The 27448-nt window shown below is 42.2% G+C and overlaps 1 protein-coding gene across 1 annotated transcript in view; it reads left to right on the top strand.

Moving 5' to 3' along the window:
- The window catches only part of COG7 (component of oligomeric golgi complex 7), a 336481-nt gene that overhangs the window by 229715 nt on the left and 79318 nt on the right, over window positions 1-27448 (top strand). Inside the window, exons 9-10 of the mRNA XM_053694578.1 lie at window positions 16337-16464; window positions 16582-16736. Of these exons, the coding sequence (XP_053550553.1) occupies window positions 16337-16464; window positions 16582-16736 (283 nt within the window). The remainder of the gene's footprint in view (window positions 1-16336; window positions 16465-16581; window positions 16737-27448) is intronic.

Here is a 27448-nt window from a genome sequence, read left to right as displayed (position 1 = left end):
ATATGTAGTAAAATATTTTTTTATGATTTATTTTGTACCCCTTTCATGTCATTTAAAGGACAGTGAAACCCCAAATTTTTAAGCAACTTTCCAACTTCTATTATTAAATGTTCTTAATTGTTTTTGGCATCTTTTGTTAAAGCAGCAGCTATGCACTACTGGGAGCTAGCTGAACACATCTGGGAAATCAATGACAAAAGTAAGTTGGGTCCAACCATCAATCAGCAGCTAGCTCTCAGTAATGCACTGCTGCTCCTGAGCCTTTTTTGTATGCTCTTCATCTAAGGATAACAAGAGAATGAAGCAAATTAGATAATAGAAGTAAATTGGAAAGTTGTATAGTGATAAAATGACTTGCTCAAATTTGTTAGAGCTTGTAGTTTTATCACTAGCAACACTGCATGTTTTTTATTTAACCCCCACATATCTGCATATTATTTTGAAGATAACCCATTGCTTTTAATAAATAAATTGGTTTAGGATTCATTTAGTGTTTTTTGTTCATTCAAGAGCAAATAAGTTTTGGTAACGTTTCCAGAAAGCAGGCCAGTGTAAACCAGTGAATGTAAACTGTCACCATCGCCTAGAATGGCAAAGCCTCTGCAGTGAAGCAGATGCACCAAAGAATAAGATATTTCTCCACATATACATACTTGTATTATAACATCTTGTAGTAAGTTACCGACCTCTCTTTTGTTAACTAATCTGGACTAGATCAGTATCCTAAATAGTGAATATAGGTCATTGTTGGACAGCAGCCTCTTAAAGGGATAATAAACCCAATTTCTTCTGTTATGTGTGATCAGTCCACGGGTCATCATTACTTCTGGGATATTAGCTGCTCCCCTACAGGAAGTGCAAGAGGATTCACCCAGCAGAGTTGCTATATAGCTCCTCCCCTCTACGTCACCTCCAGTCATTCTCTTGCACCCAAAGACTAGATAGGAGGTGTGAGAGGACTATGGTGATTATACTTAGTTTTTAGAACTTCAATCAAAAGTTTGTTATTTTACAATAGCACCGGAGCGTGTTATTACCTCTCTGGCAGAGTTTGAAGAAGAATCTACCAGAGTTTTTCTTATGATTTTAACCGGAGTAGTTAAGATCATATTGCTGTTTCTCGGCCATCTGAGGGAGGTAAAAGCTTCAGATCAGGGGACAGCGGGCAGTTGAATCTGCATTGAGGTATGTCGCAGTTGTTATTTTCTGAATGGAATTGATGAAAAAATCCTGCCATACCGTTATAATGAACATGTATGTATACTCTACACTTTAGTATTCTGGGGATGGTATTTCACCGGAATTACTCGGTAAAAGTACATTAAACCTTTTATTAGGTATTTTTCATGTTAAACGTTTTTGCTGGAATGTAGAATCGTTTGCATTAATGAGGTACTGAGTGAATAAGTATTTGGGCATTATTTTCCACTTGGCAGTTTGCTTGTGTTAATTATGACAGTTTCGTTTCTCTCTCACTGCTGTGTGTGAGAGGGAGGGGCCGTTTTTGGCGCTCTTTGCTACGCATCAAAAATTTCCAGTCAGTTTTTCTGCATGATCCGGTTCATCTCTAACAGAACTCAGGGGTCTTCAAACTTCTTTGAAAGGAGGTAGATTCTCTCAGCAGAGCTGTGAGACTTATATAGTGACTGTGATTTTAAACGTTGTTTAAAATTTAATTAGTGTTATTTTACTAATGGGAACAAACCTTTGCTAAAAAGTTGTGTTGTTTGTTAAGAGTGATGCTATAACTGTTTTTCAGTTCATTATTTCAACTGTCATTTAATCGTTTAGTGCTTCTTGAGGCACAGTACGTTTTTATTAAATAAAATTGTAACCGAGTTGCATGTTTATTGCTAGTGTGTTAAACATGTCTGATTCAGAGGAAGATACCTGTGTCATTTGTTCCAAGGCCAAGGTGGAGCCCAATAGAAATTTATGTACTAACTGTATTGATGCTACCTTAAATAAAAGCCAATCTGTACAAATTGAACAAATTTCACCAAACAGCGAGGGGAGAGTTATGCCGACTAACTCGCCTCACGTGTCAGTACCTGCATCTCCCGCCCGGGAGGTGCGTGATATTATGGCGCCTAGTACATCTGGGCAGCCATTACAGATAACATTACAAGATATGGCTACTGTTATGACTGAAGTTTTGGCTAAATTACCAGAACTAAGAGGCAAGCGTGATCACTCTGGGGTGAGAACAGAGTGCGCTGATAATTCTAGGGCCATGTCTGATACTGCGTCACAGCTTGCAGAGCATGAGGACGGAGAGCTTCATTCTGTAGGTGACGGTTCTGATCCAAACAGATTGGATTCAGATATTTCAAATTTTAAATTTAAATTGGAAAACCTCCGTGTATTACTAGGGGAGGTTTTAGCAGCTCTCAACGATTGTAACGCTGTTGCAATACCAGAGAAAATGTGTAGGTTGGATAAATACTTTGCGGTACCGGCGAGTACTGACGTTTTTCCTATACCTAAGAGATTAACTGAAATTGTTACTAAGGAGTGGGATAGACCCGGTGTGCCGTTCTCACCCCCTCCAATATTTAGAAAGATGTTTCCAATAGACGCCACCACACGGGACTTATGGCAAACGGTCCCTAAGGTGGAGGGAGCAGTTTCTACTTTAGCTAAGCGCACCACTATCCCGGTGGAGGATAGCTGTGCTTTTTCAGATCCTATGGATAAAAAATTAGAGGGTTACCTTAAGAAAATGTTTATTCAACAAGGTTTTATATTACAACCCCTTGCATGCATCGCGCCGATCACGGCTGCGGCAGCATTTTGGATTGAGTCTCTGGAAGAGAACCTTAGTTCAGCTACGCTGGACGACATTACGGACAGGCTTAGAGTCCTTAAACTAGCTAATTCATTCATTTCGGAGGCCGTAGTACATTTAACCAAACTTACGGCTAAGAATTCAGGATTCGCCATTCAGGCACGCAGAGCGCTGTGGCTAAAATCCTGGTCGGCTGATGTAACTTCTAAGTCCAAATTACTTAGTATACCTTTCAAGGGGCAAACTTTATTTGGGCCCGGTTTGAAAGAAATTATTGCTGACATTACAGGAGGTAAGGGCCACGCCCTACCTCAAGACAAAGCCAAAGCTAAGGCTAGACAGTCTAATTTTCGTCCCTTTCGGAATTTCAAAGCAGGAGCAGCGCCAACTTCCACTGCACCAAAACAGGGAGGAGCTGTTGCTCGTTACAGACAAGGCTGGAAGCCTAATCAGTCCTGGAACAAGGGCAAGCAGGCCAGTAAACCTGCTGCTGTCCCAAAGACAGCATGAACCGAGGGCCCCCGATCCGGGACCGGATCTAGTGGGGGGCAGACTCTCTCTCTTCGCCCAGGCTTGGGCAAGAGATGTCCAGGATCCCTGGGCGCTAGAGATCATATCTCAGGGATACCTTCTAGACTTCAAATCCTCTCCCCCAAGAGGGAGATTTCATCTGTCAAGGTTGTCAACAAACCAAATAAAGAAAGACGCGTTTCTACGCTGTGTACAAGATCTATTATTAATGGGAGTGATCCATCCGGTTCCGCGGTCGGAACAAGGACAAGGGTTTTACTCAAACCTATTTGTGGTTCCCAAAAAAGAGGGAACTTTCAGGCCAATCTTGGATTTAAAGATCCTAAACAAATTCCTAAGAGTTCCATCGTTCAAAATGGAAACTATTCGGACAATCTTACCCATGATCCAAGAGGGTCAGTACATGACCACAGTGGATTTAAAGGATGCTTACCTTCACATACCGATTCACAAAGATCATTTCCGGTATCTAAGGTTTGCCTTCTTAAACAGGCATTACCAGTTTGTAGCCCTTCCATTCGGATTGGCTACGGCTCCAAGAATCTTTACAAAGGTTCTGGGTGCCCTTCTGGCGGTACTAAGACCGCGAGGAATTTCGGTAGCTCCGTACCTAGACGACATTCTGATACAAGCTTCAAGCTTTCAAACTGCCAAGTCTCATACAGAGTTAGTTCTGGCATTTCTAAGGTCGCACGGATGGAAAGTGAACGAAAAGAAGAGTTCTCTCTTTCCTCTCACAAGAGTTCCATTCTTGGGGACTCTTATAGATTCTGTAGAAATGAAGATTTATCTGACAGAAGACAGATTAACAAAGCTTCTAAATGCATGCCGTGTCCTTCATTCCATTCAACTCCCGTCAGTAGCTCAATGCATGGAGGTGATCGGCTTAATGGTAGCTGCAATGGACATAGTTCCCTTTGCACGCCTACATCTCAGACCGCTGCAATTGTGCATGCTGAGTCAGTGGAATGGGGATTACTCAGATTTGTCCCCCACTCTGAATCTGGATCAAGAGACCAGAAACTCTCTTCTATGGTGGTTTTCTCGGCCACATCTGTCCAGGGGGATGCCGTTCAGCAGGCCGGACTGGACAATTGTAACAACAGACGCCAGCCTTCTAGGTTGGGGCGCTGTCTGGAATTCTCTGAAGGCTCAGGGACAATGGAGTCAGGAGGAAAGTCTCCTGCCAATAAACATTCTGGAATTGAGAGCAGTTCTCAATGCCCTTCTAGCTTGGCCCCAGTTAAAGACTCGGGGGTTCATCAGGTTTCAGTCGGACAACATCACGACTGTAGCTTACATCAACCATCAAGGAGGGACAAGAAGCTCCCTAGCAATGATAGAAGTATCAAAAATAATTCGCTGGGCAGAGTCTCACTCTTGCCATCTGTCAGCAATCCACATCCCGGGAGTGGAGAACTGGGAGTCGGATTTCTTGAGTCGCCAGACTCTTCATCCGGGGGAGTGGGAACTTCATCCGGAGGTCTTTGCCCAAATACTTCAACGTTGGGGCAAACCAGAGATAGATCTCATGGCGTCTCGCCAGAACGCCAAACTTCCTCGCTACGGATCCAGATCCAGGGATCCGGGAGCGGTTCTGATAGATGCTTTGACAGCACCTTGGAACTTCAGGATGGCTTATGTGTTTCCACCCTTCCCGCTGCTTCCTCGTTTGATTGCCAAAATCAAACAGGAGAAAGCATCAGTGATTCTAATAGCGCCTGCATGGCCGCGCAGGACTTGGTATGCAGATCTAGTGGACATGTCATCCTGTCCGCCTTGGTCTCTACCTCTAAGACAGGACCTTCTGATTCAGGGTCCATTCAAACATCAAAGTCTAACTTCTCTGAAGCTGACTGCTTGGAAATTGAACGCTTGATTTTATCAAAACGTGGTTTTTCTGAGTCGGTTATTGATACCCTGATACAGGCTAGGAAGCCTGTTACCAGAAAGATTTACCATAAAATATGGCGTAAATACCTATACTGGTGTGAATCCAAAGATTACTCCTGGAGTAAGGTTAGGATTCCAAGGATATTGTCTTTTCTACAAGAAGGTTTAGAAAAGGGTTTATCGGCTAGCTCATTAAAGGGACAGATTTCAGCTCTGTCCATCTTGTTTCACAGGCGTCTGTCAGAAAATTCAGACATCCAAGCCTTTTGTCAGGCTTTAACTAGGATCAAGCCTGTGTTTAAAACTGTTGCTCCGCCATGGAGTTTAAACTTAGTTCTTAACGTTTTACAGGGTGTTCCGTTTGAACCCCTTCATTCCATTGATATAAAATTGTTATCTTGGAAAGTTCTATTTTTAATGGCTATTTCCTCGGCTCGAAGAGTCTCTGAGTTATCAGCCCTACATTGTGATTCTCCTTATCTGATCTTTCACTCAGACAAGGTAGTTCTGCGTACTAAACCTGGGTTCTTACCTAAGGTAGTCACTAACAGGAATATCAATCAAGAGATTGTTGTTCCATCCTTGTGTCCAAATCCTTCTTCAAAGAAGGAACGTCTTCTACACAATCTGGATGTAGTTCGTGCCCTCAAGTTCTACTTGCAGGCAACTAAAGATTTTCGCCAAACTTCTTCCCTGTTTGTCGTTTACTCTGGACAGAGGAGAGGTCAAAAAGCTTCGGCTACCTCTCTCTCTTTTTGGCTTCGTAGCTTAATACGTTTAGCCTATGAGACTGCTGGACAGCAGCCTCCTGAAAGAATTACAGCTCATTCCACTAGAGCTGTGGCTTCCACTTGGGCCTTTAAGAATGAGGCCTCTGTTGAACAGATTTGCAAGGCTGCAACTTGGTCTTCGCTTCATACTTTTTCCAAATTTTACAAATTTGACACTTTTGCTTCTTCGGAGGCTATTTTTGGGAGAAAGGTTCTTCAGGCAGTGGTTCCTTCTGTATAATGAGCCTGCCTATCCCTCCCGTCATCCGTGTACTTTTGCTTTGGTATTGGTATCCCAGAAGTAATGATGACCCGTGGACTGATCACACATAACAGAAGAAAACATAATTTAAGCTTACCTGATAAATTCCTTTCTTCTGTTGTGTGATCAGTCCACGGCCCGCCCTGTTTTTAAGGCAGGTGCATATTTTTTAAATTATAATTCAGTCACCACTACACCCTTGGTTTCTCCTTTCTCGTTGGTCTTTGGTCGAATGACTGGAGGTGACGTAGAGGGGAGGAGCTATATAGCAACTCTGCTGGGTGAATCCTCTTGCACTTCCTGTAGGGGAGCAGCTAATATCCCAGAAGTAATGATGACCCGTGGACTGATCACACAACAGAAGAAAGGAATTTATCAGGTAAGCATAAATTATGTTTTTTTTTATTTCATGATTCAGATAGAGCATGCAATTTTAAGTAACTTTCTAATTGACTCCTATTATTAATTTTTATTCATTCTCTTCCTATCTTTATTTGAAAAAGCGGAAATCTAAGATAAGGAACCGGTTCATTAATAGTTCAGCACTCTTGATAGCGCTTTCTGGTTGTTGGCTACATTTAGCCACCAATCAGCAAGCGCAACCGGGTGCTGAACCAAAAATGGGCCGGCTACTAAGCTTACAATCTTGGTTTTCAAATAAAGATACCAAGCGAACAAAGACAAATTGATAATAGGAGTAAATTAGAAAGTTGCTTAAAATTGCATGCTCTGTCTGAATCATGAATTGTTTAAAAACTGCTGGCAAGTATTTTAAAAATGTTTTAAAAAATAAGCAAAATTAGTTACATAGCCATGTTGTCTGGAGTAGTCTGATCCACCCCCCCCATCAGTGTTTAGCATCGAAAAGACAATCGTATTTCAACTGAGTTCACAGCAGCTTATTTGCTTCTAGGCCGGCTCCAGCAGATAATGAGTGTTAAAGTCTTGCATTTTACCAAATCAAAGGTAGATATAGATGCAGCCATGAAAGGAATTGTGTGGGGGGGAGTTAGAGCTTTACAATTCGGAAACTTTAAACGGTTAATGGCGAGGCACTGCAGTATAAATTTGCAGGTAAAGTAGTTAAAGTACATATTATTATATTTTGTCTCTATCCCAACTTGTTTTACTGTGTAGTGTATTTTATTTAAAAATAAAGATAGCAGCATCTTTATTTAAAAATAAAATAAAAAAATAACTCCACTAGGCCGTATTTTGGGGCTAAAGTTGGCAGGGAGTGGCGTGTTAGAAAAAAACAGCACTGAAAAGTGCCTTTACATTGCAGTCTATGGGAACTGTGTGTTCCCAGTAAATATATATGTATATAATAATATACATATATATTTAAATTTGCTGCCATTGTTGGGCTTCTTGAAAGCAGAGAATAATATGTATTTTTTTTCAATTATATAAGTTGTTTAAATATTGAAAAAAATAAGTTTATAATATTAGAGTCCATAAAGTATTTTTCTTCTGAGATCAATTAAGGACAGTTGAGTCACTACAGTGTGTAAACAATGGCAATGTAGATCATAGCAGTGTTAAGTATATTGTCTGCATTTTTAAATCTATCAATTTAAAGCTCATAATATACTGAATAAAATTTCAGTAAAAGGGAACAAAATAAATACTGTATATCCTCTGATCCTTTGTCTCTCTCAGTAGGAGTACAGCGACGCTCTGCATTTGGTCCCTTGCTTTTTTCTCTCTATTCATCTTCTCTTGGAAAACTTCTATCTGACCTTTTTCTTTCAGGTTGGGACTCTATTCTCAACACCTCACCCCAAGTTCGCTATCTTGGGGTCACACTTGACTCTGAACTCATATTCATTTAAAATATACAAGTGCTCACCAACTCCTGCCGTGCACATCTATGCAACATTTCTAGAATTCAACCTTCCTTACTCAAGAAACTTCAAACTAAATAATTCCCTCATTTTGTCACGCATTGACTATTACAATCTACTTCTAAATGGCCTTCCCAAACACTGCCTCTCCCCCCTCTAATCAATAATGAATGCTTCTGTTAGACTCATTCACCTAAGTTGCCGATCTACATCAGCTGCTCCACTTTGCCAGTATCTATATTCGCTCGCCATACTCCCTAGAATATAATTTCAAGTATGAAACCAAACCTATAAAGCCCTCAACAGCCTCACTCCCAACTATATTTCCTCTGGCTCTGTTATCTCCAAATACTCTCCGACCCATCCTCTTATTTCAACCTCTGACCTACGTCTCTCCACTCCTATTACCTTGACGTCCTTCTCTCGCCTCCAAGACTTCAAGTTCCCACGCGCTGCTCCTGTCCTCTGGATTTCTCTACCCCGCACCACAAGACTGTCTCCAAACTTGTATAGCTTCAGATGCTCTTTGAAAACCCACCTATTCAGAGAGGTTTACCATCTCTCCTCTGTTTTTCATCCTACCGAAAATAAAACTTGAACTGCCCTGACTCACTGCTGCAAGTACAATCCACATGACAAGCCTCTGCACCCTAAACATGTAGACTGTAATCTCTTCGGAGCAGGGCCCTCTTCCTCCTGTACTAGATTTTAGTCTGTTATGTTTTTGTATTGTATCTCCATCTCTGTACCCAGCCGTACGTAATTTTGCGACGCTATACAAATAAATATTAATAATATACAGTGTCCTCCCCAGGACCTTTATAGCATGTGCACCACCCGACTGATTTTACTGACCATCTGGCTAAACTTTTAGCCAATATTAAAGGGTTAGAAAGGTTAAAATTGAAATGTGCATGTCTGCATTTTAACAATATACTTTCATTAGCAAAAATGCTTCTAGTAAAAGATATGACTTTTTTTGTTTTTCTGCAGCATACTGACATATTCTGTGAAGGCCTGTGAAACAATATTCAAACACCACAGTTTCTCAGAGAACTGGTGGTCGTGTATATTGCTTCGGAAGATGTCATTAGTGTCATGCAAGCCACTGCTTACTCTCTGAGGTGTAACGTCTGAATACTGGTTCACAGGCCCTCACAGGATACGTGCATATGCCTCAGGAAACCAGTAATAACTTTTACTAGAAGCATTTTTGTTAATGGAAGTATATTATAAAAATGCTTCGATTTCATATTGAAATGTAGACATGCACATTTCATATCAGTTTTTTTTTACTGACTAGAATTGAACATTTTATATTATAATCAATGTCCCTTTAAACCAGTGTTAATTTTGACAGCAAATTTTGATTTAGTCTTAGTTTTAGTCTTTCGATTAAAATGGCATTTTAGTTTTAGTCGTATTTTAGTCATCTGAATTGTTTTAGTTTTAGTCTAGTTTTAGTTGACTAAATTTCCAGTAGATTTTAGTCAAATAAATCTCCAGTAGATTTTACTCAACTAAAATCTAAGGGGTTTAGTTAAAGTGTAATGCATTATTTAAGCATTTCTCTATAATTTCCAAACTCATTATATACTCCAGGAGTAAACATAACACCTATTATTTATGGTATTAAGGTTTACACGTGCAATACAGACACAGATTTAGCTGTTGTGATACATAACATCTTTATTAAACTTTAAAATGAAATAAAACCAAGTTTCATAAACAAACAGAAGTGCAACTTTAAAATATATATTAAAAAAAAATGTAAACTGTATTGGCTGAAACGCCTTTGCACATATTACCCAATATAAAAACTTTAACAGTTCTCTGTTAATAATGAAAACAAGTATCAAGTAACGCAACGCAACAAAAAGATTCTGTAGCTAGCACAGGCACAGCATAACTTAAACCCATACTTGTGGGTTATTCTTATTTCTATAGGAAGAATCAATTGATCACAGATTCGAAAGATTTTTGGCAACTAAATTAAGACTGCTCTTGAGCTTCCAAACTCATTATATACTCCTGTAGTAAAGGTTTATTAACCTGTTTTTATTTATGGCATTAAGGTTTGAACATGCAATTTTTTTTATCTATTTTTTTACAAAAGAGCAGTAATTAGATATGGATTGATTATAAAACCTTGCATAAAGTGTTAATTTTGACAGCACATTTTGATTTAGTTTTAGTCATAGTCTTTTTGACTAAAATGCCATTTTAGTTTTAGTCGTTTTTAAGTCATCAGAATTTCTTTAGTTTTATGTTCATTTTAGTCGACAAAATGAACACTGCTTTAAACCTTTTTAAAGCTAATTGTTAGGCCTTTCTCCAACATTGTTGTGTCCGGTCCACGGCGTCATCCTTACTTGTGGGATATTCTCTTCCCCAACAGGAAATGGCAAAGAGTCCCAGCAAAGCTGGTCACATGGTCCCTCCTAGGCTCCGCCCACCCCAGTCATTCTCTTTGCCGTTGCACAGGCAACATCTCCACGGAGATGGTTAAGAGTTTTTTGGTGTTTAAATGTAGTTTTTATTCTTCTATCAAGTGTTTGTTATTTTAAAATAGTGCTGGTATGTACTATTTACTCTGAAACAAAAAAGGATGAAGATTTCTGTTTGTAAGAGGAAGATGATTTTAGCAGACAGTAACTAAAATCGATTGCTGTTTCCACATAGGACTGTTGAGATGAAGTAACTTCAGTTGGGGGAAACAGTTAGCAGACTTTTCTGCTTAAGGTATGACTAGCCATATTTCTAACAAGACTGTGTAATGCTGGAAGGCTGTCATTTCCCCTCATGGGGACCGGTAAGCCATTTTCTTAGTCAAACAAACAGAATAAAGGGCTTATTATGGGCTAAAAAACTGGTAGACATTTTTATGGGCTAAATCGATTGCTTTATTTGTGCATATTATTCAGATTTAGGCTAACATTTGACATTTATAATCTTGGGGAACGCTTATAAAACGGCAGGCACTGTATTGGACACCTTTTTCAGTCAGGGGGCCTTTCTAGTTATAGACTGAGCCTCATTTTCGCGCCATTAATGCGCAGTTGTTTTTTAAGAGCAGGGCATGCAGATGCATGTGTGAGGATCTAAGAATCTCTGAAAAAGCTTTTAGAAGGCGTTATTTGGTATCGTATTCCCCTCAGGGCTTGGTTGGGTCTTAGCAAAGACTATAGCTGGGACTGTATAGGGGTTAAATTGAAAAACGGCTCCGGTTCCGTTATTTTAAGGGTTAAAGCTCTGAAATTTGGTGTGCAATACTTTTAAGGCTTTAAGACACTGTGGTGAAATTTTGGTAATTTTTGAACAATTCCTTCATACTTTTTCACATATTCAGTAATAAAGTGTTTTCTGCTTGAAATTTAAAGTGACAGTAACGGTTTTATTTTAAAACGTTTTTTGTGCTTTGTTGACAAGTTTAAGCCTGTTTAACATGTCTGTACCTTCAGATAAGCTATTTTCTATATGTATGAAAGCCAATGTGTCTCCCCATTTAAATTTATGTGATAATTGTGCCATAGCGTCCAAACAAAGTAAGGACAGTACTGCCACAGATAATGATATTGCCCAAGATGATTCCTCAAATGAGGGGAGTAAACATGATACTACATCATCTCCTACTGTGTCTACACCAGTTTTGCCCATGCAGGAGGCCCCTAGTACATCTAGTGCGCCAATACTTATTACCATGCAACAATTAACGGCTGTAATGGATAACTCCATAGCAAATCTTTTATCCAAAATGCCTACTTATCAGAGAAAGCGCGATTGCTCTGTTTTAAACACTGAAGAGCAAGAGGACGCTTGATAATTGTTCTGTCATAGCCTCACACCAATCTGAAGGGGCCATGAGGGAGGTTTTGTCTGAGGGAGAAATTTCAGATTCAGGAAAAATTTCTCATCAAGCTGAACCTGATGTTGTGACATTTAAATTTAAATTAGAACATCTCCGCACACTGCTTAAGGAGGTGTTATCTACTCTGGATGATTGTGACAATTTGGTCATTCCAGAGAAATTATGCAAGATGGACAGGTTCCTAGAGGTTCCGGTGCCCCCCGACGCTTTTCCTATACCCAAGCGGGTGGCGGACATAGTAAATAAGGAGTGGGAAAAACCCGGCATACCTTTTGTTCCTCCCCCTATATTTAAGAAATTATTTCCTATGGTCGACCCCAGAAAGGACTTATGGCAGACAGTCCCCAAGGTCGAGGGGGCAGTTTCTACTCTAAACAAACGCACTACTATTCCTATTGAAGATAGTTGTGCTTTCAAAGATCCTATAGATAAAAAATTTGGAAGGTTTGCTTAAAAAGATTTTTGTACAGCAAGGCTACCTTCTACAACCAATTTCATGCATTGTTCCTGTCACTACAGCAGCGTGGTTCTGGTTCGAGGAACTAGAAAAGTCGCTCAGTAGAGAAACTCCGTATGAGGAGGTTATGGACAGAGTTCACGCACTTAAATTGGCTAACTCTTTTATTTTAGATGCCGCTTTGCAATTAGCAAGATTAGCGGCGAAAAATTCAGGGTTTGCTATCGTGGCGCGCAGAGCGCTTTGGCTAAAGTCTTGGTCAGCGGATGTGTCATCCAAGACAAAATTGCTTAACATCCCTTTCAAAGGTAAAACTTTATTTGGACCTGATTTGAAAGAGATTATTTCAGACATCACTGGGGGAAAGGGCCACGCCCTTCCACAGGATAGGTCTTTTAAGGCTAAAAATAAGCCTAATTTTCGTCCCTTTCGCAGAAATGGACCAGTCTCTAATTCTGCATCCTCTAAGCAAGAGGGTAATGCCTCACAACCCAAACCAGCCTGGAAACCAATGCAAGGCTGGAACAAGGGTAAGCAGGCCAAGAAGCCTGCCACTGCTAACAAAACAGCATGGGACCGGATCTGGTGGGGGGCAGACTCTCTCTCTTTGCTCAGGCTTGGGCAAGAGATGTTCAGGATCCTTGGGCGCTAGAAATAGTTTCTCAAGGTTATCTCCTGGAATTCAAGGAACTACCCCCAAGGGGAAGGTTCCACAAGTCTCACTTATCCTCAAACCAAATAAAGAGACAGGCATTCTTACATTGTGTAGAAGACCTGTTAAAGATGGGAGTGATACACCCAGTTCCAATAAAGGAACAAGGAATGGGATTTTATTCAAATCTGTTCGTAGTTCCCAAAAAAGAGGGAACGTTCAGACCAATTTTGGATTTGAAGATCCTAAACAAATTTCTCAGGGTACCATCGTTCAAAATGGAAACTATTCGAACGATTCTACCCACCATCCAGGAAAGTCAATTTATGACTACCGTGGATCTAAAGGATGCGTACCTACATATTCCTATCCACAAAGAACATCATCAGTTCCTAAGGTTCGCTTTTCTGGACAAACATTACCAGTTTGTGGCTCTCCCATTCGGATTAGCCACTGCTCCAAGGATTTTCACAAAGGTGCTAGGGTCCCTTCTAGCGGTTCTAAGACCAAGGGGCATTGCAGTAGTACCTTACTTGGACGACATTCTAATACAAGCGTCATCCCTGTCAAAAGCAAAGGCTCATACGGACATCGTTCTAGCCTTTCTCACATCTCACGGATGGAAGGTGAACAAAGAAAAGAGTTCTCTGTCCCCGTCAACAAGAGTTCCCTTCTTGGGAACAATAATAGATTCCTTAGAAATGAGGATTTTTCTGACAGAGGTCAGAAAATCAAAACTTCTAAGCTCTTGTCAAGTGCTTCATTCTGTTCCTCGTCCTTCCATAGCGCAGTGCATGGAAGTAGTAGGATTGATGGTTGCAACAATGGACATAGTTCCTTTTGCACGAATTCATCTAAGACCATTACAACTGTGCATGCTCAAACAGTGGAATGGGGATTATACAGACTTGTCTCCAATGATTCAAGTAGATCAAAAGACCAGAGATTCACTCCGTTGGTGGCTGACCCTGGACCATCTGTCCCAGGGAATGAGCTTCCGCAGGCCAGAGTGGGTCATTGTCACGACCGACGCCAGTCTAGTGGGCTGGGGTGCGGTCTGGGAATCCCTGAAAGCTCAGGGTCTATGGTCTCGGGAAGAGTCTCTTCTCCCGATAAACATTCTGGAACTGAGAGCGATATTCAATGCTCTCAGAGCTTGGCCTCAACTAGCAAAGGCCAAATTCATAAGGTTCCAATCAGACAACATGACGACTGTTGCATATATCAATCATCAGGGGGGAACAAAGAGTTCCCTGGCGATGAAAGAAGTGACCAAAATAATCAATGGGCGGAGGATCACTCCTGCCACTTGTCTGCGATCCACATCCCAGGAGTGGAAAATTGGGAAGCGGATTTTCTGAGTCGTCAGACATTTCATCCGGGGGAGTGGGAACTCCATCCGGAAATCTTTGCCCAAATAACTCAATTATGGGGCATTCCAGACATGGATCTGATGGCGTCTCGTCAGAACTTCAAGGTTCCTTGCTACGGGTCCAGATCCAGGGATCCCAAGGCGACTCTAGTAGATGCACTAGTAGCACCTTGGACTTTCAACCTAGCTTACGTATTCCCACCGTTTCCTCTCATTCCCAGGCTGGTAGCCAGGATCAATCAGGAGAGGGCTTCGGTGATCTTGATAGCTCCTGCGTGGCCACGCAGGACTTGGTATGCAGACCTGGTGAATATGTCATCGGCTCCACCATGGAAGCTACCTTTGAGACAGGACCTTCTTGTTCAGGGTCCATTCGAACATCCAAATCTGGTTTCCCTCCAACTGACGGCTTGGAGATTGAACGCTTGATTCTATCAAAGCGTGGGTTTTCAGATTCTGTGATAGATACTCTGGTTCAGGCCAGAAAACCTGTAACTAGAAAGATTTACCATAAAATATGGAAAAAATATATCTGTTGGTGTGAATCCAAGGGATTCCCATGGAATAAGATAAAAATTCCTAAGATTCTCTCCTTTCTACAAGAAGGTTTGGAGAAAGGATTATCTGCAAGTTCTCTAAAGGGACAGATCTCTGCTTTATCTGTCTTACTACACAAAAGACTGGCAGCTGTGCCAGATGTTCAAGCATTTGTTCAGGCTTTGGTTAGGATCAAGCCTGTTTACAGACTTTTGACTCCTCCCTGGAGTCTAAATCTAGTTCTTTCAGTTCTTCAAGGGGTTCCGTTTGAACCTTTACATTCCATAGATATTAAGTTACTATCTTGGAAAGTTTTGTTTTTGGTTGCAATTTCTTCTGCTAGAAGAGTTTCAGAGTTATCTGCTCTGCAGTGTTCTCCTCCTTATCTGGTGTTCCATGCAGATAAGGTGGTTTTGCGTACTAAGCCTGGTTTTCTTCCTAAAGTTGTTTCTATCAAAAATATTAACCAGGAGATAGTTGTACCTTCTTTGTGTCCGAATCCAGTTTCAAAGAAGGAACGTTTGTTACACAATTTGGACGTTGTCCGTGTTCTAAAGTTCTATTTAGAGGCTACTAAAGATTTCAGACAAACATCTTCTTTGTTTGTTGTTTATTCTGGTAAAAGGAGAGGTCAAAAAGCGACTTCTACCTCTCTTTCCTTTTGGCTTAAAAGCATTATCCGATTGGCTTATGAGACTGCCGGACGGCAGCCTCCTGAAAGAATCACAGCTCACTCCACTAGGGCTGTGGCTTCCACATGGGCCTTCAAGAACGAGGCTTCTGTTGACCAGATATGTAAGGCAGCGACTTGGTCTTCACTGCACACTTTTGCCAAATTTTACAAATTTGATACTTTTGCTTCTTCGGAGGCTATTTTTGGGAGAAAGGTTTTGCAAGCTGTGGTGCCTTCCGTTTAGGTAACCTGATTTGCTCCCTCCCTTCATCCGTGTCCTAAAGCTTTGGTATTGGTTCCCACAAGTAAGGATGACGCCGTGGACCGGACACACCAATGTTGGAGAAAACAGAATTTATGCTTACCTGATAAATTACTTTCTCCAACGGTGTGTCCGGTCCACGGCCCGCCCTGGTTTTTTAATCAGGTCTGATGAATTATTTTCTCTAACTACAGTCACCACGGTACCATATGGTTTCTCCTATATATATTTCCTCCTGTCCGTCGGTCGAATGACTGGGGTGGGCGGAGCCTAGGAGGGACCATGTGACCAGCTTTGCTGGGACTCTTTGCCATTTCCTGTTGGGGAAGAGAATATCCCACAAGTAAGGATGACGCCGTGGACCGGACACACCGTTGGAGAAAGTAATTTATCAGGTAAGCATAAATTCTGTTTTTTTTTCCAGGTGACTACAATATGGCAAAGGTGTCGGAATTGGTTGAGGCAATATATGGACCCTACAAACCTTTCCAACTCCAGTATGGCAACCTAGAAGAGTCTAACCTCCTCATACAAATTAGCGCAGTGCCTTTGGTAAGACTCTACACTATACTGCATGCAGTCTTAAAAATTGAAGTTGCTGACTGCTGAAAATAAGAACATGTAAGCCTGTATTCTCTCCATTCACGTTATTTGTTTTACGCTCTGCAGGAACATGGGGAGGTTCTAGACTGCGTCCAGGAGCTTTCTCATTCAGTGTCTCGTCTGTTTAACCTCGCTACAGGGGCTGTAGAAAGATGTATTAGTTTAACTGATGGGCTGGGAGTGTGTAGACTGCTGCAGGCTCTCCAGTCCCTCTTTAAAAAGTAAGTGTACCTAAAAAATCTGAAATGCCAAAAAAATGTTAGAGCTAGTTTAAAGTTTACTTGTAACTGGAAGTAACAACACATAACTCCTTTAAATTCTAAATAGATTTTTGAAGTTACAACTAGTTCCACTGAAAGTAATGTTTCTGAATAATATTTTAAAGTGATATTATCAAAATATGTTTTATTTGTTGCATCAAAAACACCTGCATTTTAAAATATTCATACATCTTTCTTTCATACATATGGTGAGAGTCCACAATTCATTACTCCTGGTAAATACTCTTCCTGGCCACTTGGAGGAGGCAAAGATTTCCAAACTCCAAGCGCTCTATAAAACTCCTCCCACCTTAACAGAAACTAGTCTTGTCTTTGCCTCCGCTGGAGTAAGGTGAAGATTGAAGATGTGCATTGTATTATTCAGTGAGAGGGGTTCTTAGACTCAGTTGAGTCAGAGAGTTGCGTATGGAGTAAGGGTAGTGACTCTCTTTTCACCTCATGGGAATTTAGTCACAGGCCTTACACGGATGTCTCATGGACTTGCCCTTTGCCTCCTCCTGCTGGGTCTTAATATACTCCTCTTCCATATCCTTTGCTGATATGTTACAGCACTGTTTTGACTTACTTTGGTTTTTCACAGTAGTTGTGTCATTTGGGAAGTACAATTTTAAATATTTGACATTCTGTATGTCTTTTGTGTAATTTTTATAATATATCCTATAATATAAAAGGCCAAGTGTGTTTGTCCGAAGCTGTCATGCGCAGTAGAGACAGCACGAGGACAAACACACCTGGCCTTACCTGACATGCTCTTTTGCGGCGGTGGGGCGAAAGTGGGCATGGCCGGGCATGACCGGGGGCGTGGTTGGGGCGAAGTGGGAACGAGCGAGAGAGAGGGGAGAGAAATAGAAAGAGAGGGAGAGACAAAAAGAGAGAGGAAAGGGCTAAAGAGAGAGGAAAGAGCTAAAGAGAGGGGGAAGAGCAGAAGAGAGGGGGGAGAGAGAGCAAAATAGAGGGGAAAGAGCAAAAAAGAGGGGGAACAGAAAAAGAGAGGGGGGAGAGAGAGAGCAAAAGAGAGGGGTAAGAGAAAAAGAGAGGGGGAAGAGAGAGAGCAAAAGAGAGGAGGAGAGAGAGCAAAAGAAGAGGGGGGAGAGAGAGCAAAAGAGAAGGGGGAGAGAGAGCAATAGAGAGAGAAGAGAGAGAGAACAAAAGAGAGGGGGGGAGAGAGAGCAAAAGAGAGGGGAAAGAGCAAAAGAGAGGGGGGGGAGAGAGAGCGCAAAAGAGAGGGGGAGACAGAGTGTGCAAAAGAAGGGGGGAGAGAGAGGAGAAAAAGGGGAGAGAGACAGAGCAAAAGAGAGAGGGGAGAGAGAGAGCGCAAAAGAGAGGGGGAGAGAGAGCACAAAAGAGGGGGGAGAGAGCGCAAAAGAGAGGGGAGAGAGAGAGCGCAAAAGGGAGGGGGAGAGAGCGCAAAAGAGAGGGGGAGAGAAAGCGTGCAAAGAGGGGGGAGAGAGAGCGCAAAAGAGAGAGAGAACACAAAAGAGAGGGGGAGAGAGAGAGCGTAAAAGAGAGGGGGGATAGAGAGCACAAAAGAGAGGGGGAGAGAGAGCAAAAGAGAGGGGGGAGAGAAAACAAGAGAGAGGGGGAGAGAGCATATAAGAGAGGGAGAGAGCAAAAGAGAGGGGGGGAGAGAGCAAGGGGTGGGACCGCTGTACTGCAAAAAATGGCCCGTGAAAGGGGTTTTAGGACTAGTATATATATATATATATATATATATATATATATAAGTATATATATATATATATATAGAATTAAGTAGAATGTTACCATTCAGTGTCAGTGAGTGGAAACAGGCGTTACTCAAGTAAATGCGCTAGTCAGAGGTATGAAAATCTCATAGAGCAGCTATGAAGGTACAAATATTGTATGATAGACTAAGTCTATACAATATAGGAAAAATAGGAGTCAAAGGGTAAACAGCGCTTATGGAGATTCTTAAAAACTGAATAATATTAAAATCTCGGCAGTGTTGGTGGGTAAAGAAAACAAAAAAAAAAAAAAAAAAAAAAAAGGGAAGAGAAGTATATGAATATACGTATATATATTAGAGTCTTTGATAGGATATTGGAATCCTAGTGTAATGAAGGCGTAATAGATACCCTTACCAAAAGTTACCTCAATCCTATGAGGTAAGTTTGCCGCATTGGAGGATGTATCTAGTGGTTGAATGAATCCTGGATGTTCTGGTCTGTATAAAATCGCTGCCTCTTGGAGTAGAATGGGATGTGGGTCCCCTTTGTGCTGGTTTCTTTAGGAAACTTCCTGTATTTATTGCCTCTTGGAGCTTGGTTTTCTTGTCTTGGTATGAAAGGATGTCAGAGCAGGTGACGTGGTTACAGGGTACTTATTTCTTTTTTCTTTTCTTATTTTTTCTTCATTTTCCTTAGAGTTGTGTCAGCAGATACAAAACTCACGTCTGTGGTACACAAAGATATTTCCTTCCTTCCTAGTACTGTGTGCATAAAATATTTCCAAGCACGCCACTCACAAATTTCCCTTTTCCGACTCCGAGTCGTTTCATATATATATATAGCCTTGGGACATAATTAATTGTTTTAGTATGTTATTCTCTTTTAAATGTCTTGCACACGTCTGGTTTTGGACATGCACATTTTTCCACGAGTGTCAGTATAGTGCATGTAAGCCCTTGGGTTTGGGCATGTTTCATTTTTCGAACCCATAGAGCTTACTTGTTTTCCTGTGCACCAGCTTTTGAGTCTGCACGCGTCTGGGTTGTGCATATCGGGTTTTGTCGCTTTTTCCTTTTTAAAGACGTCGGTTTTCACGTGCATTCCCTAACCTCTTTGTGCTCTAACTAACCGTTGTGTTCGGAGTCTGCTGATTTCCTGCTTTCAGATTAGCACATTTGGAGGGTTAAGTTTTCATTATCCTCAAGGGATCTTTTTTGGGGATTTAACTATGTATTCTTTGTAGATTTTTTCTATAATGTAGCCTTCTAATTCTGTCCCTAAATTCTCCCTAGAAGCTGGGCCATCTGAACACTTTCCTACCAGTGTTTGTGTTTGTTGTAAAAAGGCTGGGGTGTTAACTCCAGCTCATTTATGTGACACATGCTTAAATGTTTTAATGCATTCAGACCAGTCTAATGCTGCTCTTGCTCCTTCTGTTTGTTCCTTACAGGGGACTTCTACAGATTTTGCTCCTGGAGTTAAGGATTTCATCTGTTCAACAGTATCTGAAATGTTGGCAGCTATGCCATTTTCAAGTAAGCATAAAAGGTCAGTTCATAATTTGCCTTCTACTAGCTCTAAGCCTGCTGAGGTAAATGCTTCTTTTAATGTTTCTGCTGAGTCCTCAGGACACAAGGTTTTCCATCTAAAGTGGAGGAGAGTCCACGGCTTCATTCATTTCTGTTGGGAATTAAGAACCTGGCCACCAGGAGGAGGCAAAGACACCCCAGCCAAAGGCTTAAATACCTCCCCCACTTCCATCATCCCCCAGTCATTTTTTGCCTTTCGTCACGGGAGGATGGCAGAGAAGTGCCGAAGATCGGAGTAGTCTTTTATGGAGGGTAGTACTCTGGAGTTTTAAGTAGTCTTGTCAGCCTCTCAGTGAGAGCCTGGGCAAAAGTTAGAGTCCAGCGATGCAGGGAGAGTCTTTCTTCGAAACCATCCCGACTCATATTAACAGCTCCACAAGCAATCAGCGTTGACGAGTTTTGCTGCCTGCTATCTGCACTCAAGTCCATGTCAGGAGCGAGGCTACTAACCGGTCACACTTGAAGGGCCGTGTTCCTGTTCCACAGCGTAGATTCTGGTAAGATCATTTAATTTTTGTTTTATTACATAATGATACGGAAGACAGGGTCACAGTGTGAAACCTTTTATCTTTAAAGAATCAAGAATTAATATTACTGGAAAGGGGATTATTGAACAGGGGGGTTTATACATGATCTTGTTTATTGTGTCATTGCTGCGTTATGTGCGAGATGAGGCTCTGGCAATGTGTGGAACTTTCAGGTTACTTACGGGAGTATTGCGCAGTCCTTTTCTCTTGTTAAGTGTATCCAGTCCACGGATCATCCATTACTTGTGGGATATTCTCCTTCCCAACAGGAAGTTGCAAGAGGATCACCCACAGCAGAGCTGCTATATAGCTCCTCCCCTCACTGCCATATCCAGTCATTCTCTTTCAACTCTCAACAAAGATGGAGGTAGTAAGAGGAGAGTGGTGTATTATAGTTAGTTTTTTAACTTCAATCAAAAGTTTGTTATTTTTAAATGGTACCGGAGTGTACTATTTTATCTCAGGCAGCATTAGAAGAAGAATCTGCCTGCGGTTTCTATGATCTTAGCAGAAGTAACTAAGATCCACTGCCATTCTCACATATTCTGAGGAGTGAAGTAACTTCAGAGGGGGAATGGCGTGCAGGTTATCCTGCAATAAGGTATGTGCAGTTAACATATTTCTAGGGATGGAATTTGCTAGAAAAATGCTGCTGATACCGGATTAATGTAAGTTAAGCCTAAATACAGTGATTTAATAGCGGCTGGTATCAGGCTTATTACCAGAGATACATACTCTTATAAAAGTGCAATATAAAACGTTTGCTGGCATGTTTAATCGTTTTTATATATGCTTGGTGATAAAACTTATTGGGGCCTAGTTTTTTTCCACATGGCTGGCTTGATTTTTGCCTAGAAACAGTTTCCTGAGGCTTTCCACTGTTGTAATATGAGTGGGAGGGGCCTATTTTAGCGCTTTTCTGCACAGCTAAAATTACAGACAGAGACACTCAGCTTCCCTCTGCATGATACAGGACATCTCTGAAGGGCTCAAAAGGCTTCAAAAGTCGTGTTTGAGGATGGTAACAACCACAGTAGACCGGTGGCAGTTGTGACTAGTTTTAAAAACGTTTTTTTCATTTATTATTCCGTTTTTGGTATTAAGGGGTTAATCATCCATTTGCAAGTGGGTGCAATGCTCTGCTAACTTGTTACATACACTGTAAAAATTTCGTTAGTGTAACTGCCTTTTTTCACTGTTATTTCAAATTTTGACAAAATTTGTTTTTCTTAAAGGCACAGTAACGTTTTTATATTGCTTGTTAACTTGTTTTAAAGTGTTTTCCAAGCTTGCTAGTCTCATTGCTAGTCTGTACAAACATGTCTGACACAGAGGAAACTACTTGTTCATTATGTTTAAAAGCCATGGTGGAGCCCCATAGGAGAATGTGTACTAATTGTATTGATTTCACCTTAAACAGTAAAGATCAGTCTTTATCTATAAAAGAATTGTCACCAGAGGGTTCTGTCGAGGGGGAAGTTATGCCGACTAACTCTCCCCACGTGTTGGACCCTTTGCCTCCCGCTCAAGGGACGCACGCTAATATGGCGCCAAGTACATCAGGGACGCCCATAGCGATTACTTTGCAGGACATGGCTGTGATCATGGATAATACCCTGTCAGCGGTATTAGCCAGATTGCCTGAATTAAGAGGCAAGCGCGATAGCTCTGGGGTTAGACGAGATATAGAGCGCGTAGATGCTGTAAGAGCCATGTCTGATACTGCGTCACAATATGCAGAACCTGAGGACGGAGAGCTTCAGTCTGTGGGTGACATCTCTGACTCGGGGAAACCTGATTCTGAGATTTCTAATTTTAAATTTAAGCTTGAGAACCTCCGTGTATTGCTTGGGGAGGTGTTAGCTGCTCTGAATGACTGTGACACAATTGCAGTGCCAGAGAAATTGTGTAGACTGGATAAATACTATGCAGTGCCGGTGTGTACTGATGTTTTTCCAATACCTAAAAGGTTTACAGAAATTATTAGTAAGGAGTGGGATAGACCCGGTGTGCCGTTTCCCCCCCCTCCTATATTTAGAAAAATGTTTCCCATAGACGCCACTACACGGGACTTATGGCAGACGGTCCCTAAGGTGGAGGGAGCAGTTTCTATTTTAGCAAAGCGTACCACTATCCCGGTTGAGGACAGTTGTGCTTTTTCAGATCCAATGGATAAAAAATTAGAGGGTTACCTTAAGAAAATGTTTATTCAACAAGGTTTTATTTTACAGCCCCTTGCATGCATTGCGCCTGTCACTGCTGCGGCGGCATTCTGGTTTGAGGCCCTGGAAGAGGCCATCCATACAGCTCCATTGACTGAAATCATTGACAAGCTTAGAACACTTAAGCTAGCTAACTCATTTGTTTCTGATGCCATTGTTCATTTGACTAAACTAACGGCTAAGAATTCCGGATTCGCCATCCAGGCGCGCAGGGCGCTATGGCTTAAATCCTGGTCAGCTGACGTGACTTCAAAGTCTAAATTACTCAACATTCCTTTCAAGGGGCAGACCTTATTCGGGCCTGGTTTGAAAGAAATTATTGCTGACATTACTGGAGGTAAGGGTCATACCCTTCCTCAGGACAGGGCCAAATCAAGGGCCAAACAGTCTAATTTTCGTGCCTTTTGAAATTTCAAGGCAGGTTCAGCATCAACTTCCTCTGCTTCAAAATAAGAGGGAACTTTTGCTCAATCCAAGCAGGCCTGGAAATCTAACCAGTCCTGGAACAAGGGCAAGCAGGCCAGAAAGCCTGCTGCTGCCTCCAAAACAGCATGAAGGAACGGCCCCCTATCCGGCAACAGATCTAGTAGGGGGCAGACTTTCTCTCTTCGCCCAGGCGTGGGCAAGAGATGTTCAGGATCCCTGGGCGTTGGAGATCATATCTCAGGGATATCTTCTGGACTTCAAAGCTTCTCCTCCACAGGGGAGATTTCACCTTTCAAGATTATCTGCAAACCAGATAAAGAAAGAGGCATTCCTACGCTGCGTGCAAGACCTCCTAGTAATGGGAGTGATCCATCCAGTTCTGCGGACGGAACAAGGACAGGGTTTTTATTCAAATCTGTTTGTGGTTCCCAAAAAAGAGGGAACCTTCAGACCAATTTTGGATCTAAAGATCTTAAACAAATTCCTCAGAGTTCCATCATTCAAGATGGAAACTATTCGAACCATCTTACTCATGATCCAAGAGGGTCAGTACATGACCACAGTGGACTTAAAGGATGCCTACCTTCACATTCCGATTCACAAGAATCATCATCGGTTCCTGAGATTTGCCTTTCTAGACAGGCATTACCAATTTGTAGCTCTTCCCTTCGGGTTGGCTACAGCCCCAAGAATTTTTACAAAGGTTCTGGGCTCTCTTCTGGCGGTTCTAAGACCGCGAGGCATAGCGGTGGCTCCTTATCTAGACGACATCCTGATACAGACGTCAAGCTTTCAAATTGCCAAGTCTCATACAGAGATAGTTCTGGCATTTCTGAGGTCGCATGGGTGGAAAGTGAACGAAGAAAAGAGTTCTCTATCTCCTCTCACAAGGGTTTCCTTCCTAGGGACTCTTATAGATTCTGTAGAAATGAAAATTTACCTGACGGAGTCCAGGTTATCAAAACTTCTAAATGCTTGCCGTGTTCTTCACTCCACTCCGCACCCTGCGGTGGCTCAGTGCATGGAAGTAATTGGCTTAATGGTAGCGGCAATGGACATAGTGCCATTTGCGTGCCTGCATCTCAGACCGCTGCAATTATGCATGCTCAGTCAGTGGAATGGGGATTACACAGATTTGTCCCCTCTACTAAATCTGGATCAGGAAACCAGAGATTCTCTTCTCTGGTGGTTATCTCGGGTCCACCTGTCCAAGGGTATGACCTTTCGCAGACCAGATTGGACGATTGTAACAACAGATGCCAGCCTTCTAGGTTGGGGTGCAGTCTGGAACTCCCTGAAGGCTCAGGGATCGTGGACTCAGGAGGAGAAACTCCTCCCAATAAATATTCTGGAGTTAAGAGCAATATTCAATGCTTTTCTAGCTTGGCCTCAGTTAGCAACCCTGAGGTTCATCAGATTTCAGTCGGACAACATCACGACTGTGGCTTACATCAACCATCAAGGGGGAACCAGGAGTTCCCTAGCGATGTTAGAAGTCTCCAAGATAATTCGCTGGGCAGAGTCTCACTCTTGCCACCTATCAGCAATCCATATCCCAGGTGTAGAGAACTGGGAGGCGGATTTTCTAAGTCGTCAGACTTTTCATCCGGGGGAGTGGGAACTCCATCCGGAGGTGTTTGCTCAATTGGTTCATCGTTGGGGCAAACCAGAACTGGATCTCATGGCGTCTCGCCAGAACGCCAAGCTTCCTTGTTACGGATCCAGGTCCAGGGACCCAGAAGCAACGCTGATAGATGCTCTAGCAGCTCCTTGGTTCTTTAACCTGGCTTATGTGTTTCCACCGTTTCCTCTGCTCCCTCGACTGATTGCCAAAATCAGACAGGAGAGGGCATCGGTTCTGATAGCGCCTGCGTGGCCACGCAGGACCTGGTATGCAGACCTAGTGGACATGTCATCCTTTCCACCATGGACTCTGCCTCTGAGACAAGACCTTCTCATACAAGGTCCTTTCAATCATCCGAATCTAATTTCTCTGAGACTGACTGCATGGAGATTGAACGCTTGATTCTATCAAAGCGTGGCTTCTCCGAGTCAGTCATTGAAAAGCCTGTCACCAGGAAAATCTACCACAAGATATGGCGTAAATATCTTCATTGGTGTGAATCCAAGAATTACTCATGGAGTAGGGTTAGGATTCCTAGGATATTGTCCTTCCTCCAAGAGGGTTTGGACAAAGGATTATCAGCTAGTTCTTTAAAGGGACAGATTTCTGCTCTGTCTATTCTTTTACACAAGCGTCTGGCAGAAGTTCCAGACGTTCAGGCATTTTGTCAGGCTTTAGTTAGAATTAAGCCTATGTTTAAACCTGTTGCTCCTCCATGGAGCTTAAACTTGGTTCTTAAAGTTCTTCAAGGGGTTCCGTTTGAACCCCTTCATTCTATTGATATCAAACTTCTATCATGGAAAGTTCTTTTTCTGATGGCTATTTCCTCTGCTCGAAGAGTCTCTGAGTTATCTGCCTTACATTGTGATTCTCCTTATCTGATCTTTCATTCAGATAAAGTAGTTCTGCATACAAAACCTGGGTTTTTACCCAAGGTGGTTTCTAACAAGAATATCAATCAAGAGATTGTTGTTCCATCATTATGTCCTAATCCTTCTTCAAAGAAGGAACGTCTTTTGCATAATCTAGACGTAGTCCGTGCCTTGAAGTTTTACTTACAAGCTACTAAAGATTTTCGTCAAACATCTAACCTGTTTGTTGTTTACTCTGGACAGAGGAGAGGTCAAAATGCCTCGGCAACCTCTCTTTCTTTTTGGCTTCGGAGTATAATCCGTTTAGCCTATGAGACTGCTGGACAGCAGCCCCCTGAAAGGATTACAGCTCATTCCACTAGAGCTGTGGCTTCCACCTGGGCCTTTAAAAATGAGGCTTCTGTTGAACAGATTTGCAAGGCTGCGACTTGGTCTTCGCTTCATACCTTTTCCAAATTTTACAAATTTGATACTTTTGCTTCTTCGGAGGCTGTTTTTGGGAGAAAGGTTCTACAGGCAGTGGTTCCTTCCGTTTAAGTTCCTGCCTTGCCCCTCCCATCATCCGTGTACTTTAGCTTTGGTATTGGTATCCCACAAGTAATGGATGATCCGTGGACTGGATACACTTAACAAGAGAAAACATAATTTATGCTTACCTGATAAATTTATTTCTCTTGTAGTGTATCCAGTCCACGGCCCGCCCTGTCCTTTTAAGGCAGGTCTAAATTTTAATTAAACTACAGTCACCACTGCACCCTATGGTTTCTCCTTTCTCGGCTTGTTTCGGTCGAATGACTGGATATGGCAGTGAGGGGAGGAGCTTTATAGCAGCTCTGCTGTGGGTGATCCTCTTGCAACTTCCTGTTGGGAAGGAGAACATCCCACAAGTAATGGATGATCCGTGGACTGGATACACTACAAGAGAAATACATTTATCAGGTAAGCATAAATTATGTTTTTTGGCGCATTTTTCTCCTTAGTGCAGGGACAGTCCTTCCAGGCATTCCATGTGACCGGGTGTGGCTATCTCTCTTCCTCTGTTGATCATCGGCGCAGGAGACAAAATGGTTTCTGTAGTCCGGGTCATAGGAGGTGGTAAACGCCCCGAACATTGGAGGTTATAAAGGTGCCTATTTATTAAGTTAATCTAGTCCGTAATAAAAGCGCAAGCTATGGAGGACTCTGATGCGTTAGAGGGTTCTCCCTATTTAACAAGGTCTGGTAGAACAGCCTGCTCAACTATGTTACACATGCCTTGATAAAGTTACGACATATAAAAGTAAACGGATGTCTAGTACTACTGAGCCGTCCACCTCTGAGGGTTCCTCGTCCCATGAGGTGCGTTCCCTGCATTCATCTCCAATTGCACATGCAGCGCCACAGGGTCCAACCATTACTCCTGAGGGAGAGATTTGTTGGCCGTCAGATTTTTGCGGATCAACTGCAAACGGTGGTATTGAAAGTGATCCATGCCTTACCACGTTCTGCTAAGCGCAAGCATAGGTCGTATCATGGCGGCCCGGCCCAGGGGTTGTCTACGCCTATGGAAATATCAGAGGCGTTATATGATGACGAGGCCCACTCCGACTCTTTGGAGGAGGCCCCTTCTGAGTTGGAGTCTGTGTGCAGATGAGCCTGACTTTAGGTTTAGGTAGAGAATTTGCGCTGAAGAAAGTGCTTGCTACTCTGGAGGTTCCAGAACCG

This window comes from Bombina bombina, chromosome 11 (assembly GCF_027579735.1).
Source record: "Bombina bombina isolate aBomBom1 chromosome 11, aBomBom1.pri, whole genome shotgun sequence".
Classification (NCBI taxonomy): domain Eukaryota; kingdom Metazoa; phylum Chordata; class Amphibia; order Anura; family Bombinatoridae; genus Bombina; species Bombina bombina.
The sequence above is the reverse complement of the archived record's forward strand: the minus strand, read 5'-3'. Positions and strand labels throughout refer to the sequence as shown.